Raw genomic sequence first — 18,481 nt, forward strand, 5'->3', positions numbered from 1 at the left:
ACAGGAGACAGTGAGGAAACAAGGTGAGGAACACAAGGAGGAGACAAGGAGACAAGTGAGGACACAGGAGACAAGGAGACAAGTGAGGAAACAAGGAGACAAGTGAGGACACAGGAGACAAGTGAGGAAACAAGGAGACAAGTGAGGACACAGGAGACAAGTGAGGAGACAAGGACACAAGTGAGGACACAGGAGACAAGTGAGGAAACAAGGAGACAAGTGAGGACACAGGAGACAAGTGAGGAAACAAGGAGACAAGTGAGGACACAGGAGACAAGTGAGGAAACAAGGAGACAAGTGAGGAGACAAGGACACAAGTGAGGACACGAGGAGACAAGTGAGGAGACAAGGACACAAGTGAGGAAACAAGGAGACAAGTGAGGAGACAAGAAGATGAGAAAATTAAGGGAAGTAAAGTGATGAAGAGGATGAAGAGGAGGATGAGGAGGATGAAGAGGATGAAGAGGAGGATGAGGAGGATGAGGAGGATGAGGAGGATGAGGAGGATGAGGAGGATGAGGAGGAGGAGGATGAGGAGGATGAGGAGGAGGATGAGGAGGATGAGGAGGAGAGAGGTGAGGAGGAGGCACTGACGAAGCGGCTGGAGTTGTTGTTCCGGACGGTCTTGGCGTTTCCAAAAGCCTCGAGCAGAGGATTCGACTGCAGGATGATGTCCTTGACCCTCTGAGGACACAAGACCAGGTTTAGACTGGGTTTAGACCGGGTTTAGACCGGGTTTAGACCGGGTTTAGACCAGGTTTAGACCGGGTTTAGACGATCTGAACCAGGATCTGAACCAACTACAGGGTCTAGACCGGGATCATAACCGGACTACAGGGTCTAGACCGAGATCATAACCGGACTACAGGGTCTAGACCGAGATCATAACCGGACTACAGGGTCTAGACCGAGATCATAACCGGACTACAGGTCTAGACCGAGATCTACCGGACTACAGGGTCTAGACCGAGATCATAACCGGACTACAGGGTCTAGACCGAGATCATAACCGGACTACAGGGTCTAGACCGAGAGCATAACCGGACTACAGGGTCTAGACCGAGATCATAACCGGACTACAGGGTCTAGACCGGGACCTGGACTTGAAGAGGTTTCAGTTTCTGTGCTCAGGAGGTGGAGTTTTAAAGCTGCACTGTGGGACTTTCCTGGGACCGGCTGGTTTCCGTGGAGACGCTGTTACACTGCAGTAAACGTGAGCGTGTTACGGGTCAGATCCGTGAAGAGGCGAGCAGCTCTGACCTGGACCTTGGCTCCTCCTCCGGAAACTTTGGAAATGTAACTCATGATGAACTTCGCCGCCACCGTTTTCCCCGCGCCACTTTCCCCACTGCAAAAACAAGACCAGGATCAGGACTAAACCAGGACCAAACCAGGTCTAAACCAGGACCCAGACCAGGTCTAAACCAGGTCTAAACCAGGAATAAATCAGGTCTGAACTGAGTCTGGGTCTGTGTCCTGGTCCTGGTCTGGGTCTGGTCCTGGTCCGACCGGGTCTGGACTCACCTGATGATCACACACTGGTTCTCGGAGTCGATCATCATGTTCCTGAACATGAGGTCGGCCAGAGCGAAGATGTGAGGAGGGTTCTCGTACTGGGCCTGGACCAGAGCAGGATTATAACCAGACTACAGAGTCTACGGGGTCTGAGCAGGTCTAGAGCAGGATCATAACCAGTCTTGGACTCACCGCTCCCTGGTACAGCTCCACTTCTCTGTCCGTGAAATACGGCAGCTGCTTGAACGGGTTCACCGAGATCAGAACCGGACCGATGTAGGTCTGAACGGGTCAAGGACTAAACCAGGACTAGACCAGGACTAGACCAGGCTAAAACCAGAACTAAACCAGACTAAACAGGACTAAACCAGGACTAGACCAGGACTAAACCAGAACTAAACCAGACTAAACCAGGACTAGACCAGGACTAGACAGGACTAGACCAGACTAAACCAGAACTAAACCAGGACTAGACCAGGACTAGACCAGGACTAAACCAGAACTAAACCAGGACTAAACCAGGACTAACCAGACTAGACCAGGACTAGACCAGAACTAAACCAGACTAAACCAGACTAGACCAGGACTAGACCAGGACCAGGACTAAACCAGGACTAGACCAGAACTAGACCAGAACTAAACCAGAACTAAACCAGGGCTAAACCAGGACTAGACCAGGACTAGACCAGGACTAGACCAGGACTAGGACTAAACCAGGACTAGACCAGAACTAGACCAGAACTAAACCAGAACTAGACCAGGACTAGACCAGGACTAAACCAGGACTAGACCAGAACTAGACCAGAACTAAACCAGAACTAAACCAGAACTAGACCAGGACTAGACCAGAACTAAACCAGGACTAAACCAGGACTAAACCAGGACTAGACCAGACTAAACCAGACTAGACCAGAACTAAACAAACCAGGACTAGACCAGAACTAGACCAGAACTAAACCAGAACTAAACCAGAACTAGACTAGACCAGGACTAAACCAGGACTAAACCAGGACTAAACCGGGTCCAGGTGGAGGATACAAAGATGTAGTCATCGTTGTATCTCTTGCGCAGGTTTTCGGTGATGGCGTCTTCGTTGATCTTGGACAGTAGAACCATGTCGTCCACGCCGCTCACCTTCACGTTCGCCGTCTGCCAGTGATACTTACTGCCCTGCAACCCACGAGCAAGACACTGATCAAACCCTCAACCCAAGAGCAAGAGACACTGATCAAACCCACAACCCACGAGCAAGACACTGATCAAACCCTCAACCCACAAGAGCAAGACACTGATCAAACCCACACGAGCAAGACACTGATCAAACCCTCAGAGCAAGACACTGATCAAACCCACAACCCACGAGCAAGACACTGATCAAACCCTCAACCCACGAGCAAGACACTGATCAAACCCTCAACCCACGAGCAAGACACTGATCAAACCCTCAACCCACGAGCAAGACACTGATGAGATGATGTCCTGACAGGAGCAGGACATTTGTCTGTAACTGGATTAAATCAACAGAATGTAAAGACTCGTACATTATAAGACTGAATGTGTTTGTTTTGTTTGTTTTATTTGTTTGTTTTATTTGTTTGTTTGTTTTATTTGTTTGTTTTATTTGTTTGTTTTATTTGTTTGTTTTGTTTGTTTGTTTTGTTTGTTTGTTTTGTTTGTTTTATTTATTTGTTTTATTTGTTTGTTTTGTTTGTTTGTTTTATTTGTTTGTTTTATTTGTTTGTTTGTTTGTTTTGAAACTGTAGTTTTTCCTCTCGAAAAAGAGATTTTTTTTTTTATCTCAAAGAGACTTTTTCCTGGTTAAATAAATAAAATGAATAAAATAAAGGACGTAGAACCTGCCCAGGGGGGATATTTGTAAGATTTAGGCCGATGGTCAATATGTCTCCAGGTGCCCATATCGGCCGATAATATCAGCCAACCGATATATCGGTCGGGCTCTAGTCCCCCCCCCCCCCCCCCCTCTCTGGAGTCTGGAGTCTGGAGTCTGGACCTGTTTGTTCTTGTTTGTTCTTGACTCTGGAATGAAGAGAATCCTCCAGGAATCACAACCTGCAACTCTGCCCCAAACAAGACCAGGACTAAACCAGGACTAAACCAGGATTAAACCAGGATTAAACCAGGACTAAACCAGGACCAAACCTGGACTAAACCAGGACTAAACCAGGATTAAACCTGGACTAAACCTGGACTAAACCAGGATTAAACCAGGATTAAACCAGGACTAAACCAGGACTAAACCAGGATTAAACCAGGACTAAACCAGGATTAAACCTGGACTAAACCAGGTCTAAATCAGGACTAAATCAGGTCTAACCCAGAACTAAACCAGGATTAAACCAGGACTAAATCTGCTCAGTGACATAACTCACCATCTTGGAGCACTTCCTGTTTCTTGAGCTTCAAACTCAGAGCGCGTCCATGCGCGTGCCCGTGCGCGTGTGTGCTGCCAGAGCGCGGATCGGGACCAGAGGAAAGTCCAGGTCTGGGTCTGTCCCGCTGGAGTCCTGGTATAGTCCCGGGATAGTCCCGGTCTTGTCCCAGTGTAGTCCTGGTTTAGTCCTGGTTTAGTCCTAGTTTAGTCCTAGTTTAGTCCTGGTTTAGTCCTGGTTTAGTCCTGGTTTAGTCCTGGTTCAGTCCTGGTTTAGTCCTGGTTTAGTCCTGGTTTAGTCCTGGTTTAGTCCTGGTTTAGTCCTGGTTTAGTCCTGGTTTAGTCCCGGGTTCGTCCCAGACGCTGCAGCTCGCGCTTCCTGGAGACCCTGCAGGTGTGGGCAGGTAAAGCCCCGCCCACAGCCGCGGGGCCCGTGGGGGGTTCTGGGAAATGCAGTGCACAGTGAACTCCGCGTCTCCAACTCACGACTCGCGCGCCCCTCTCGTGCACGCGCACCGATGTAAACTCGTGCACGCGTGCACACGTCAATGTTTTACAGTTTTACCTGGTCCCACAGACTCACCTGAGACACAGGTGTCCCCACGGACTCACCTGAGACACAGGTGTCCCCACGGACTCACCTGAGACACAGGTGTCCCCACGGACTCACCTGAGACACAGGTGTCCCCACGGACTCACCTGAGACACAGGTGTCCCCACGGACTCACCTGAGACACAGGTGTCCCCCGTGGTCCCGCTGGCCGCGTGCTCGTGTCTCGTGTCTGTGTTTGGTTCTTCACAGGTGAAAGTCTCGTGTTTTTGGATCATGTTTATTGACATAAATGTTTCTGATGTTACATCTTTGTGCACAGATATGATCTGCGCGTGCGTCCGCTGCGCGTGCGTCCGCTGAGAATGTGAATAACCCTAATAAATGGACACGGCAGCTTCAGGACAGAGTCAGAAGACAGAGTTTAGAACTTCAGGACTTCAGGACTTCAGGACTTCGGGACGTTGTTGTAAACGGCCTCATGTGAACGAGCAGATTTTGAGTGACCATATTTCCGTTTGTGAAAACCCGGACACCTTTTTACATCCTTTTAAGAAGGGAGTAAAAAGTGTTGCACCTGTCGATCCTGTCTGAGAAAAGTGTATAAAGTTTGTGCTGAGGTTTTACAGCCTTAACACAGATAGAATAATTGTAAAATATAAAGTTGATACTTCGTGGATTTCACCTGTCGCAGCCCACGATAAACGAGGGACACTGTCCTCTCACCTCAACCTGTGCACACGGACTCACACTCGTCTCGACCGGGACGGAAAACAGAGAATTTCTTGTCCAAGTCGTTGTTAAATGTGCATTTGTGCTTCGGCGTGTTTCAGACCGACTGTTTGTGTCTCGCTCCTTCTGAGTCACAGTTTAATTAACGATAATTAACGGTACTGAAAACCTTTTTGGACGTTTGTTCACCCACCAAACTCCAGAGCAGAAGAGCCGGTACAGAGACCGCGGGAGGGCATCCGGGCCATTCCCGCACACGAACATGTTGAATGGTCAACATTTATCAAACTAATGTATTTACAAATAAAACAATCCTTGAACATCTGACATGTTGTTTTACACTGAACTCACCTGTCCTCACCTGCCCCACACCTGCCCCACACCTGCCCCTCACCTGTCCTCACCTGCCCTCACCTGCCCTCACCTGTCCTCACCCTGCCCCTCACCTGCCCACCTGCCCCACCTGCCCACCTCACCTGCCCTCACCTGCCCTCTGCCCCTCACCTGCCCACTGCCCACACCTGCCCCTCACCTGCCCACACCTGCCCTCACCTGCCCCTCACCTGCCCCTCACCTGCCCCACCTGCACCTGCCCCTCACCTGCCACCTGCCCCACACTGCCCTCACCCCCTCCCTCACCTGCCCCCTCACCTGCCCTCACCTGCCCCACCTGCCCCTCACCTGCCCTCACCTGCCCCTCACCTGCCTCCTGCCTCACCTGCCCCCCCTCACCTGCCCCACCTGCCCCTGCCCTCACCTGCCCCCTCCCACTGCCCTCACCTGCCCCTCACCTGCCCCTCACCTGCCCCACACCTGCCCTCAACCTGCCCCTCACCTGCCCTCACCTGCCCTCACCTGCCCCTCACCTGCCCCTCACCTGCCCTCACCTGCCCCTCACCTGCCCTCCCTCACCTGTCCCCTCACCTGCCCTCACCTGCCCCACCTGCCCCTCACCTGCCCCTCACCTGCCCACCTGCCCCTCACCTGCCCCTCACCTGCCCTCACCTGCCCTCACCTGCCTGCCCTCACCTGCCCTGCCCTACCTGCCCTCACCTGCCCTCACACCTGCCCCTCACCTGCCCTCACCTGCCCCTCACCTGCCCTCACCTGCCTGCCCCTCACCTGCCCCTCACCTGCCCCACCTGCCCCACCTGCCCCTCACCTGCCCTCACCTGCCCCACACCTGCCCCTCACCTGCCCTCACCTGCCCCTCACCTGCCCTCACCTGCCCTCACCTGCACCTGCCACCTGCCCCTCACCTGCCCTCACCTGCCCCACCTGCCCTCACCTGCCCTCACCTGCCCCTCACCTGCCCACCTGCCCTCACCTGCCCCACACCTGCCCCACACCTGCCCCTCACACTGCCCCACTCACCTGCCCCTCACCTGCCCCACACTGTCACCTACCTGGTTCAGACTGGTCTTTTGTGGAGCTCAACACTTTGACTTGGTTCTCAGACTTGTTCTGGTCCTGGTTCTGGTCCTGGTTCTGGTTCTGGTCCTGGTTTCTGGTCCTGGTTCTGGTCCTGGTTCTGGTCTGGTCTGGTTCTGGTCCTGGTTCTGGTCTGGTTCTGGTCTGGTTCTGGTTCTGGTCTGGTTCTGGTCTGGTGGTCTGGTTCTGGTCTGGTTCTTGGTTCTGGTTCTGGTCCTGGTTCTGGTTCTGGTCTCTGGTCCTGGTTCTGGTTCTGTTCTGGTCCTGGTTCTGGTTCTGGTCTCTGGTCTTGGTTCTGGTTCTGGTCTGGTTCTGGTCTTGGTCCTGGTTCTGGTCTTGGTTCTGGTCCTGGTCCTGGTTCTGGTCTTGGTTCTGGTTCTGTGGGCCCTCGGAGGTGCGGTGCTTCGGCTCTGACTGGGGGCGGCGCTGTGCAGAGCTTTAGCCGCACACGGAGCCCCAGAGGCGGCCTGACCTTTGCCCCGGCCCCGGTCATGTGCGGAGCTCACGTGGGGAGCTCCCGTCAGCTCAGCCCGGCTCCAGAGCTCCGGCCCCGGCAGCAGAGAACAGGCTCCGCCGCGGAGGAGGAGGAGGACCGGGACAGGCGCTCATCTCAGTCCGACACAAGAGCACCGGAGCGCGGGCAGAGGAGGCACCGTGAGCCGCTGCACGACCCAGAAGAGGAGCGCTGTGGGCGGCTGTCCGGAGCAGAGCGGGACACCGGAGCAGCAGCTAAAGGCTAAAGCTAAAGGCTAAAGCTAAAGGATAATAAATGAGATGGAGGAGTTTCTGAGGAGCCGCGGAGCCGCGCTGGTAACTCAGACTCACACTTAGATTTAGACTTAGACTTGATCCGTATTTACAAATATAATTGATGATAATAAATTCTAAATAAGAAGCAAAAAAACAAGTGAAATAAAACATAATTATATAAATGTGAATGTACAAGTAAAAAATAAATAAATAAATAAAAAAGCTTTATACAAGAAGTTACAGGGTTATCTGTCCCATAAGTGTGAGTTGTACAGTTGTAGGGAGTATTATCTGTCCCATAAGTGTGAGCTGTGTTGTAGGAGTATTATCTGTAGTGTGAGCTGTACAGTTGTAGGGAGTATTATCTGTCCCATAAGTGTGAGCTGTACAGTTGTAGGGAGTATTATCTGTCCCATAAGTGTGAGTTGTACAGTTGTAGGGAGTATTATCTGTCCATAAGTGTGAGCTGTACAGTTGTAGGGGAGTATATCTGTCCCATAAGTGTGAGTTGTACAGTTGTAGGGAGTATTATCTGTCACATAAGTGTGAGCTGTACAGTTGTAGGGAGTATTATCTGTCCCATAAGTGTGAGCTGTACAGTTGTAGGGAGTATTATCTGTCCCATAAGTGTGAGCTGTACAGTTGTAGGGAGTATTATCTGTCCCATAAGTGTGAGCTGTACAGTTGTAGGGAGTATTATCTGTCCCATAAGTGTGAGCTGTACGGTTGTAGGGAGTATTATCTGTCCCATAAGTGTGAGCTGTACAGTTGTAGGAGTATTATCTGTCCCATAAGTGATGTAGTTGTAGGGAGTATTATCTGTCCATAAGTGGGAGTATATCTGTCCATAAGTGTGAGCTGTACAGTTTGTTAGTATTAGTCTGTCATAAGTGTGGGGAGTATTATCTGTCCGTCAGTGTCTGTCTGTAGTAGTATTATCTGTAGTTGAGGTAATTATCTGTCCCATAAGTGTGAGTGTACGTTGTAGGGAGTATTATCTGTCCCATAAGTGTGAGCTGTAGTATTATCTGTCCCATAAGTGTGAGTTGTACGTAGTTGTAGGTAGTAGTTGTTATCTGTCCCATAAGTGTGAGTGTTGTAGTCCTGTGTGAGCAGTTGTAGGGAGTATTATCTGTCCCATAAAGTGTGAGCACAGTTGTAGGGAGTATTCTGTCCATAAGTGTGAGCTGTAGTTAAGTAGCTGTACAGAGTATTATCTGTCCCATAAGTGTGAGCAGGTTGTAAGTATTATCTGTCCCATAAGTGTGAGCTGTACGGTTGTAAGTATTATCTGTCCCATAAGTGTGAGCTGTACAGTTGTAGGGAGTATTATCTGTCCCATAAGTGTGAGCTGTACATTGTAGGGAGTACTGTCCATAAGTGTGAGCTGTACAGTTGTAGGGAGTATTATCTGTCCCATAAGTGTGAGTTGTGTACAGTTGTAGGGAGTATTATTTGTCCCAGTGTGTGTTTTGGTCCTGATCGCGCTTCAGTAAAGACAAACATAAAGTGACATTTGTTTTGGTCAAATACAGAAAATCTGCAGAAAAACGACAAAACTCAAATGTGACGACACTGACTCGTGTTTGTCGTGAACGAGCCGAGGACAAAACAGTTTTACTTCATTTTAAACTCGATTCATTATTTTATTTTCACCAACCTCCAAAAAACCGAGAGAGTCCCCGATTTAGATTTTGAAATTCTGGTCACCCTAAAAACGCACTCCTCGTTTAGTCCTTCTTTAGTCCTGGTTCAGTCCTTGTTTAGTCCTTCTTGAGTCCTTCTTTAATCCTGGTTCAGTTCTGGTTCAGTCCTGATTTAGTCTTGGTTCAGTTCTGGTTCAGTCCTAGTTGTTCTTCTCTTTCAGTCTGGTTCTGGTTCTGGTCCGGTTCACGTGGTTCTGGGAAATGAAGCTTGTGACATGGACTCGATGGTCTGTGCTCTGGTCTACGCCTACTTCCTCCACAAGGTATGGACCCCTCCTAGACCGGTTATGATCCTCGCCCTGACCTTTTCAGGTCCTGCTGCAGTTGAGTTCCTGCTTAAACCTGTGCAGACCCTTTTAGACCGGTTGAGATCCTTCTTGTGTGCAGACTGGTGCGGGGGCGATGCTCGTGGTCCCGCTCATGAACATCCCGGCTCAGGATTTGGTTCTCAGGTCGGACTCTGTGGCTCTGCTCTCTAAGTCCGGACTAAGTCCAGACCTGCTCCTGTTCAGAGACCAGGTGGATCTGAGGAGGCTTCAGGGAGAGCGAGGTCTGAGGCTGACGCTGGTGGACCACAACGTGCTGCCAGAGTGAGTCCTGCTTTAGACCTGGTTTAGACCTGGTTTAGTCCTGGTTTAGTCCTGCTTTAGTCCTGGTTTAGTCCTGCTTTAGTCCTGCCTTTAGTCCTGGTCCTGGTTTAGTCCTGGTTTAGACTTTAGTCCTGTTTAGTCCTGGTTTAGTTTGTTTAGACCTGGTTTAGTCCTAGTTTAGTCCTGGTTTAGTGTTTTTTCATCAAACTGCTTCTTGATTTGTGTAAATTTATCTTCACAGTCGGGTTTATGTTCAGGTTTAGTCCAAATGAGACTTCAGATGCCAAATGAGGCGTCGCGCTCGGCAAAAGGCGGCGGGCGGCGGCGGCGGCGGCGGCGGCGGCGGGGACACAATCGTTCTAGAAACGCTCGGTAAACGTTGACATGTCGTGATGTTGTGGATTTGTCTCTGTGCAGTTCTGACAGCGACCTGGAGGGGGCGGTGCTCGAAGTCATCGATCACCACAAACTGGAGCGAGTCACTTCCTGTCCCGTTGCCGTGGAGCCCGTCACTTCCTGTTCCGTTGCCGTGGAGCCCGTGGGGTCATGTGCGACGCTGGTGGCAGAGAGAGTCCTGCAGAGGGCGCCACAGCTGCTGGACGCTCAGATCGCCACTCTGCTCTACGGTAACACCAGCCCCGCCCCCTCACAGCCCCGCCCCCTCAGCCCCACCCCTTGGTTTCTGACCTGGTTCAGTCCCGGTTCAGTCCTGGTTCTTCTCGGGCTCTTGCAGGGACCATCCTGGTGGACTGTGTGGACTTGGCTCCTGAGGCGGGGAAAGTGACTCCTAAAGACTCAGAGGTGGTTCTTCAGCTCCAGACCAAAGTCCAGACTCTGCCCCAAAGATCTGAGCTGTTCACCGAGCTGCAGCAGGCCAAGTTCAACGTCAGCGGTAAGACCTGCTCTGGTCCTAGATTAGTCCGGGATTAGTCCGGGATTAGTCCGGGTTTAGTCCTGGTTTAGTCCTGGTTTAGTCCTGGTTTAGCCCTGGTCTGGTCCTGGTCTGGTAATGGTTTAGTCCTGGTCTGTTTCAGGTCTGAACTCGGAGCAGATGTTGTTGAAGGATCTGAAGTCTGTGTCTGGACCCGACCTGAACCTTGGCATCAGCGTCCTCTACCTCCCACTACAGGTACTACACCCTCCTCCTCCTCTCCTCCTCCTCCTCCTCCTCTCGTCTCTCCTCCTCTCTCCTCCTCCCTCGTCCTCCTCCTCGTCCTCGTCCTCCTCGTCCTCCTCCTCCTCCTCCTCCTCCTCCTCGTCCTCCTCGTCCTCCTCCTCCTCCTCCTCCTCCTCGTCCTCCTCCTCCTCGTCCTCGTCCTCGTCCTCCTCCTCGTCCTCCTCGTCCTCCTCCTCGTCCTCGTCCTCGTCCTCCTCCTCGTCCTCGTCCTCCTCCTCCTCTCCTCGTCCTCCTCCTCCTCCTCGTCTCCTCCTCCTCCTCCTCGTCCTCCTCCTCGTCCTCCTCCTCCTCGTCCTCCTCCTCGTCCTCGTCTCCTCGTCCTCGTCCTCCTCCTCCTCGTCTTCCAGCAGACGTTTGTCCACAGATGTTTGTCTCTGGTGTTGATGGTTTGACGTTTGTTCTTTTCTTCTCTCATTGTGTCGTGTTTTTATTCCGTCGTAAATCTGTGGACGATCTTCATGTTTCTCTTAAACGTTTGACTCCACCTCGTTCTCCGTAAGAACTTTGGTAAACAGCTTCTGAGCAGAACTTTGATCACTTCCTGTTGTGGTTCCAGGACTTCCTGTGTCGCGCTGACGTGGAGGCGGAGCTCTCGGCCTTCACTCAGAAGATGGGATTTGATTCGCTCCTGCTCATGTCAATCTCTTTCACTGCGACCCAGCGACCAATCAGAGAGCTCGGAGTGTTCAGTCTCAGCCAGCCAATCAGAGAGCAGGCAAGTCTCCCACGGTTTAGTCCTGGTTTAGTCCTGGTTCAGTCCTGGTCTAACTCTGGTCTCTTCAGGTGAGTCTTTACCTGGAACAGGCAGAAAACCCCGCCCTGGACCTTCGGCCAATCAGCTGTGTCCATCCACACGTCACCGCCTTCCACCAAGGTAACACTGTCCTCACCTGTCTCACCTGTCCTCTCACCTGTCCACCTGTCCTCCACCTGTCCTCCACCTGTCCTCTCTCCACTGTCCTCTCACCTGTCCTCCACCTGTCCACACCTCCACCTGTCCTCCACCTGTCCTCCACCTGTCCTTCACCTGTCCTCACCTGTCACCTGTCCTCCACCTGTCCTCTCACCCTGTCGACCTTCGTCACCTGTCCTCCACCTGTCCTCCACCTGTCACCTGTCCTCCACGTCCTCACCTGTCCACACCTGTCCTCTCACCTGTCCTCCACCTGTCCTCACTGTCCACCTGTCCTCACCCCTGTCCTCCACCTGTCCTCTTCACCTGTCCACCTGTCCTCACCTGTCCTCTGTCACCTGTCCTCACCTGTCCTCACCTGTCCTCCACCTGTCCACCTGTCCACCTGTCCTCACACCTGTCCTCCACCTGTCCTTCCACCTGTCCTCCACCTGTCCTCCACCTGTCCTCTCCACCCTGTCCACCTGTCCACCTGTCCTCCACCTGTCCTCTCAACCTGTCCTCTCACCTGTCCTCCCACCTGTCCTCCACCCTGTCCACCTGTCCTCACCTGTCTCCACCTGTCCTCCGTCACCTGTCCTGTCCACCTGTCCTCCACCTGTCCACCTGTCCTCCCTCACCTGTCCTCTGTCCTTCCCTGTCCTCTGTCCACCTGTCCTCTCACCTGTCCACCTGTCCTCTCACCTGTCCTCTCACCTGTCCTCTCACCTGTCCTCTCACCTGTCTCACCTGTCCTGTCCTCACCTGTCCTCCACCTCCACCTGTCCTCCTCCTCACCTGTCCTCTGTCCTCTCACCTGTCCTCCACCTGTCCTCCACCTGTCCTCCACCTGTCCTCACCTGTCCTCCACCTGTCCTCCAACCTGTCCTCCTCACCTGTCCTCCACCTGTCCTCTCCTGTCCTCTCCCTCTCACCTGTCCTCCACCTGTCCTCCACCTGTCCTCTCACCTGTCCCTGTCCACCTGTCCTCTCACTGTCTCCCACCTGTCCTCCACCTGTCCTGTCCCACCTGTCCTCCTCCACCTGTCTCTCACCTGTCCTCAACCTGTCCTCCACCTGTCCTCTCACCTGTCCTCTCACCTGTCCTCCACCTGTCTCTCACCTGTCCTCCACTGTCCTCTCACCTGTCCACCTGTCCTCACCTGTCCTCCACACCTGTTCTCACCTGTCTCCACCTGTCCTCTCACCTGTCACCTGTCCCACCTGTCCTCCACCTGTCTCTCACCTGTCCTCTCACCTGTCCTCCACCTGTCCTGTCCTCTCACCTGTCCTCCACCTGTCCTCTCACCTGTCCTCCACCTGTCCTCCACCTGTCCTCTCACCTGTCCTCACCTCACCTGTCCTCCACCTGTCCTCCACCTGTCCTCTGTCACCTGTCCTCTCTCACCTGTCCTCTCCTCTGTCCTCCACCTGTCCTCCACCTGTCCTCTCACCTGTCCTCCACCTGTCACCTGTCCTCCACCTGTCCTCATCACTGTCCTCTCACCTGTCCTCTCACCTGTCCTCTCACCTGTCCTCTCACCTGTCCTGTCCTCACCTGTCCTCACCTGTCCTCTCACCTGTCCTCCACCTGTGTCCTCCACCTGTCCTCTCACCTGTCTCTCCTCTGTCACCTGTCCTCCACCTGTCCTCTCACCTGTCCCTGTCCTCCTGTCCTCCACCTGTGTCCTCCACCTGTCTCACCTGTCCACCTGTCCACACTGTCCTCCACCTTCCTCCACCTGTCCCTCCACCTGTCACCTGTCTACTCACCTGTGTCCTCTGTCTGTCCCTCACCTGTCACCTGTCTCCACCTGTCACCTGTCTCACCTGTCCTCCACCTGTCCTCTGTCCTCTCACCTGTCCTCCACCTCTCACCTGTCCTCTCACCTGTTCCTCTCACCTGTCCTCTCACCTGTCCTCTCACCTGTCCTCCACCTGTCCTCTCCTCCACCTGTCCTCCACCTGTCCTCTCACCTGTCCTCTGTCCTCCACCTGTCCTCTCACCTGTCCTCCACCTGTCCTCCACCTGTCCTCTCACCTGTCCTCTCACCTGTCCTCCACCTGTCCTCTCACCTGTCCTCCACCTGTCCTCCACCTGTCCTCTCACCTGTCCTCCACCTGTCCTCTTTCACCTGCCCTCCACCTCCTCTCCACCTGTCCTCCACCTGTCCCCCCACCTGTCCTCTCACCTGTCCTCTCACCTGTCCCCCAACCTGTCCTCACCTGTCACCTGTCCTGTCCTCCACCTGTCCTCTACCTGTCCTCTCACCTGTCCTCCACCTGTCCTCTCACCTGTCCTCTCACCTGTCCACCTGTCCTCCACACCTGTCCTCCACCTGTCCTCTCACCTGTCCTCCACCTGTCCCTCGTCACCTGTCCTCTCACCTTCCTCCACCCTCCTCACCTGTCCTCCACCTGTCTCTCCTGTCCTCCACCTGTCCTCTCACCTGTCCTCTCACCTGTCCTCCACCTCCATCCACCTGTCCTCACCTGTTCCTCGTCACCTGTTCCTCTCACCTGTCCTCACCTTCACCTGTCCTCTCACCTGTCCTCCAACCTGTCCTCTCACCTGTCCTCTCACCTGTCCTCTCACCTGTCTCTCACCTGTCCTCACCTGTCCTGTCCTCTCACCTGTCCTCTCACCTGTCCTCCACCTGTCCTCCACCACCTTCACCTGTCCTCCACCTCCTCTCACCTGTCCTCACCTGTCCTCCACCTGTCCTCTCACACCTGTCCTCCACCTGTCCTCTCCACCTGTCCTCCCACCTGTCTCCTCTCACCTGTCCTCTCACCTGTCCTCCACCTGTCCTCTCACCTGTCCTCCACCTGTCCTCCACCTGTCCTCTCACCTGTCCTCTGTCCTGTCCACCTGTCCTCTCACCTGTCCTCCACCTGTCCTCCACCTGTCCACCTGTCCTCTCACCTGTCCTCCTTGTCCTCTCACCTGTCCTCTCACCTGTCCTCTCTCACCTGTCCTCCACCTGTCCTCTCACCTGTCCTCGTCCTCACCTGTCCTCTCACCTGTCCTCCACCTGTCACCTGTCCTCTCACCTGTCCTGTCCTCTGTCCTCCACCTGTCCTGTCCTGTCCACCTGTCCAAAACACACAGATCGTGCACATGAGAGTTCATCTCTGACTCTCACCGTCGTGTGTCAAACAGGAAGTTCTCCAGAGGTTCTTCTGGCTCCTTCTGACTCTGGCTCCTGTGACTCACATTTGGCTCTTGGGGCTCGTCTCTGTTCTCGCTGCTGTGGCCCTTCACCCGAGACACTGGATCCTGACATTTTTTCATTATTTTGTTCGTCAGAAAAATCCTGTTCATAAGACAAAGTCTGACTCCAGATGTCGAGCCTCTTCACTGAACTCAGACGACGTTCTCACTAAATACTGACGAAGAAGATTAAAACTACTCTCCATTGCTTCGTTTATACGTAAAGATCTAACGCTCCAGACTTCAAAACTCTTCATGAGCACAATGATCTTCTGTCATCGAACTTCTCGTATCACCTCATGTCCCAGTCGTCCTCAGCTGCACTGAACCTCTGCTCATTACAAACAGACTCCTCGTTCATGACGCGTCCTCACTTTTTATTCTGCGTTTAGACGAGACGGTGACACAAACATGCGTGGAAGTGGACTGTGTGCGTGAGGTTCGTGTGTGTCGGGTTCGTGTGCGTGAGGTTCGTGTGTGTCGGGTTCGTGTGCGTGAGGTTCGTGTGTGTCGGTTCGTGTGTGTCGGGTTCGTGTGCGTGAGGTTCGTGTGTGTCGGGTTCGTGTGTGTCGGGTTCGTGTGCGTGAGGTTCGTGTGTGTCGGTTCGTGTGTGTCGGGTTCGTGTGTGTGAGGTTCGTGTGTGTCGGTTCGTGTCGTGTCGGTTCGTGTGTCGTGTGTGTCGGTTCGTGTGTGTCCGGTTCGTGTGTGTCGTGTGTGTGTCGGGTTCGTGTGTGTCGGGTTCGTGTGTGTCGGGTGTCGGGTTCGTGTGTGTCGGTGTTCGTGTGTGTGGTGTCGGGTTCGTGTGTGTGTGGGGTTCGGTGTGTGGGGTTCGTGTGTGTCGGGTTGTGTGTCGGGTTCGTGTGTCGGGTTCGTGTGTGTCGGTTCGTGTGTGTCGTTCGTGTGTCGGGTTCGTGTGTGTCGGTGTGTCGGTTCGTGTGTGTCGTGTCGTGTGTCGTTCGTGTGTCGGGTTCGTGTGTGTCGGGTTCGTGTGTGTGTCGGGTGTGTGTGTTCGTGTGTGTGTCGGGTGTGTCGGGTTCGGTGTGTCGGGTTCGTGTGTGTGTCGGTTGTGTGTGTGTCGTGTTCGTGTGTGTCGGGTTCGTGTGTGTCGGGTTGTGTGGTGTGTGTGAGGTTCGTGTGTGTCGGTTCGTGTGTGTTCGGGTCGTGTGTGTCGGGTCGTGTGTGTCGGGTTCGTGTGTGTCGGGGTTCGTGTGTCGGGTTCGTGTGGTCGGGTGTCGTGTGTGTCGGTGTGTCGTGTGTGTCGGGTTCGTGTGTGTCGGGTTCGTGTGTGTCGGTGTGTGTGTCGTGTGTGTCGTGTTGTGTGTGTCGGTGTCGTGTGTGTCGGTTCGTGTGTGTCGGGTGTGTCGTGTGTGTCGGTGTGTCGTGTGTGTCGGTTCGTGTGTGTCGGGTCGTGTGTGTCGGGTGTCGGGTGTGTGGTTCGTGTGTGTCGTGTGTGTCGGTTCGTGTGTCGTGGTTCGTGTGTCGGGTTCGTGTGTCGTGTGTCGTGGTGTGTCGGTGTGTCGGGTTCGTGTGTGTCGGGTTCGGTGTGTGTGTCGGGTCGTGTGTGTCGGGTTTCGTGTGTGGTGAGGTTCGTGTGTCGGGTTCGTGTGTGTCGGTTTCGTGTGTGTCGGGTGTGTGTGTGTGTGTGTCGTGTGTGTGTCGTGTGTGTCGGTGTGTGTCGGTTCGTGTGTGTCGGTTCGTGTGTGTCGGTTTGTGTGTGTCGGGGTCGTGTGTGTCGGGTTCGTGTGTGTGAGGTTCGTGTGTGTCGGGTTTGTGTGTGTCGGTTCGTGTGTGTCGGGTTCGTGTGTGTGGGTTCGTGTGTGTCGGGTTCGTGTGTGTCGGGTTCGTGTGTGTCGGGTTCGTGTGTGTCGGTGTGTCGTCGTGTGTGTCGGGTTCGGGTGTGTGTTCGGTGTTCGTGTGTGTGGGTTCGTCGTGTGTGTCGTGTGTGTTGTGTGTGGTCGTGTGTGTCGGGTTCGTGTGTGTCGGTTTCGTGTGTGGTCGGGTTCGTGTGTGTGTGTGAGTTCGTGTGTGTCGGGTTCGGTGTGTCGGGTTCGTTCGTGTGTGTCGGGTTCGTGTGTGTGTCGGTTCGTGTGTGAGGTTCGTGTGTGTCGGGTTTGTGTGGTGTCGGGGTTCGTGTGTGTCGGGTTCGTGTGTGTGAGGTTCGTGTGTGTCGGGTTTGTGTGTGTCGGTTCGTGTGTGTGTGGTCGTGTGTGGGGGTTCGTGTGTGTCGGGTTCGTGTGTGTCGGGTTCGTGTTGTGTCGGTTCGTGTGTGTCGGGTCGGGTGTGTCGGTTCGTGTGTGTGTGTGGTGTGTGTCGGTGTTGGGTTCGTGTGTGTCGGGTTCGTGTGTGTCGGGTTCGTGTGTGTCGGGTTCGTGTGTGTGAGGTTCGTGTGTGTCGGTTCGTGTGTGTCGGGTTCGTGTGTGTGAGGTTCGTGTGTGTCGGGTTCGTGTGTGTCGGTTCGTGTGTGTCGGTTCGTGTCGGTTTCGTGTGTGTCGGGTTCGTGTGTCGGGTTCGGGTTCGTGTGTGTCGGGTTCGTGTGTGTCGGGTTCGTGTGTGTCGGTTTGTGTGTGTCGTCGTGTGTGTTCGGTGTGTGTTCGGTGTCGGTGTGTGTTCGGTGTGTCGGTGTGTGTCGGTGTTCGGGTGCGTGTGGTCGTTGTGTCGGGTTCGTGTGTGTCGGGTTCGTGTGTGTGGGGTTCGGTGTGGTCGGGTGTCGTGTGTGTCGGGTTCGGGTGTCGTGTGTGTCGGGTTCGTGTGTGTCGGGTTCGGTGTGTGTGAGGTTCGTGTGTGTGTGGTGTGTCGGTTCGTGTGTGTCGGTTCGTGTGTGTGGGTTTGTGTGTGTCGGGTTCGGTGTGTGTCGGTTCGTGTGTGTCGGGTTCGTGTGTGTCGGGTTCGTGTGTGTCGGTTCGTTGTGTGTCGGTGTTCGTGTGTGTCGGGTTCGTGTGTGTCGGTTCGTGTGTGCGTGTGTGTGTCGTGGTTGTCGTGTGTGTCGTTGTCGTGTGTGTCGGTTCGTGTGTGTCGGGTCGTGTGTGTCGGTTCGTGTGTGTCGTAAACACGCGTCTTGTCGACAGAAACGCCGTCACCATCTAAACAAAACACACTAACGATCAAATATTTTGTCGCTTTGTCGTCTTCGTGTAAACAAACCCTGAAGGTCCTTGAGAAAAAGTCCAGACAAAAGCCACACTGCAACATTTAAACCAAACATAACCTGTTTAACTTGGAACATTTGACCAGTTTTAATCGTCTTAAGTTCTTTTGTAAGTGTCTTAACTGTGGTGTAGCTGCTGCTGCTGCTGCTGCTGCTGCTGCTGCTGCTGCTGCTGCTGCTGCTGCTGCTGCTGCTGCTGCTGCTGCTGCTGCTCTCACTGAAAATGTCCTGTCTATATTTGATCTGTATGTTTCTTGTCTTATCTGTTTTTATTCATGTAGTTTAGATTTTTATTTATATTTTATTATTTTTTTATATGGACGTGTTGAAAACTGCACTTGTGCTAAAACTCTCAAAGCGTCTGACTCGTCTAATGCGACTGTGACGTCC

The 18,481-nt window shown here is 53.6% G+C and overlaps 2 protein-coding genes across 2 annotated transcripts in view; one reads left to right on the plus strand and one right to left on the minus strand.

Moving 5' to 3' along the window:
• The window catches only part of LOC129411838 (unconventional myosin-Ie-like), an 11,550-nt gene extending 7,340 nt beyond the window's left edge, over positions 1 to 4,210 (minus strand). The window contains exons 1-6 of the mRNA XM_055163952.1: positions 3,906 to 4,210; positions 2,554 to 2,685; positions 1,708 to 1,797; positions 1,525 to 1,619; positions 1,261 to 1,348; positions 595 to 684 (exon numbers count right to left, since the gene is read on the minus strand). Coding sequence (XP_055019927.1) covers positions 595 to 684; positions 1,261 to 1,348; positions 1,525 to 1,619; positions 1,708 to 1,797; positions 2,554 to 2,685; positions 3,906 to 3,908 — 498 coding nt within the window. The 5' untranslated portion in view covers positions 3,909 to 4,210. The remainder of the gene's footprint in view (positions 1 to 594; positions 685 to 1,260; positions 1,349 to 1,524; positions 1,620 to 1,707; positions 1,798 to 2,553; positions 2,686 to 3,905) is intronic.
• Positions 4,211 to 7,284: 3,074 nt separating this feature from the next.
• On the plus strand, positions 7,285 to 15,059 carry prune (prune exopolyphosphatase). The gene is made up of 9 exons (XM_055163953.1): positions 7,285 to 7,427; positions 9,235 to 9,336; positions 9,461 to 9,663; positions 10,081 to 10,289; positions 10,397 to 10,555; positions 10,698 to 10,792; positions 11,397 to 11,555; positions 11,624 to 11,714; positions 14,896 to 15,059. Exons 1-9 carry the CDS (start codon positions 7,392 to 7,394, stop codon positions 15,057 to 15,059), a joined length of 1,218 nt encoding a protein of 405 aa, XP_055019928.1. The 5' UTR covers positions 7,285 to 7,391.
• The last annotated feature ends 3,422 nt before the right edge of the window (positions 15,060 to 18,481 follow it).

This window comes from Boleophthalmus pectinirostris, unplaced genomic scaffold (assembly GCF_026225935.1).
Source record: "Boleophthalmus pectinirostris isolate CB_2022bp ecotype Guang Dong unplaced genomic scaffold, ASM2622593v1 HiC_scaffold_6, whole genome shotgun sequence".
Taxonomy (NCBI): domain Eukaryota; kingdom Metazoa; phylum Chordata; class Actinopteri; order Gobiiformes; family Gobiidae; genus Boleophthalmus; species Boleophthalmus pectinirostris.

Coding starts and splice junctions, on each gene's coding strand:
- prune (XM_055163953.1), top strand. CDS start 7,392: ATGGAGGAGTTTCTGAGGAGCCGCGGAGCCGCGCTG. Junction 7,428..9,234: donor GGAGCCGCGGAGCCGCGCTG/GTAACTCAGACT, acceptor CTTCTCTTTCAG/TCTGGTTCTGGTTCTGGTCC. Junction 10,290..10,396: donor GATCGCCACTCTGCTCTACG/GTAACACCAGCC, acceptor GGGCTCTTGCAG/GGACCATCCTGGTGGACTGT.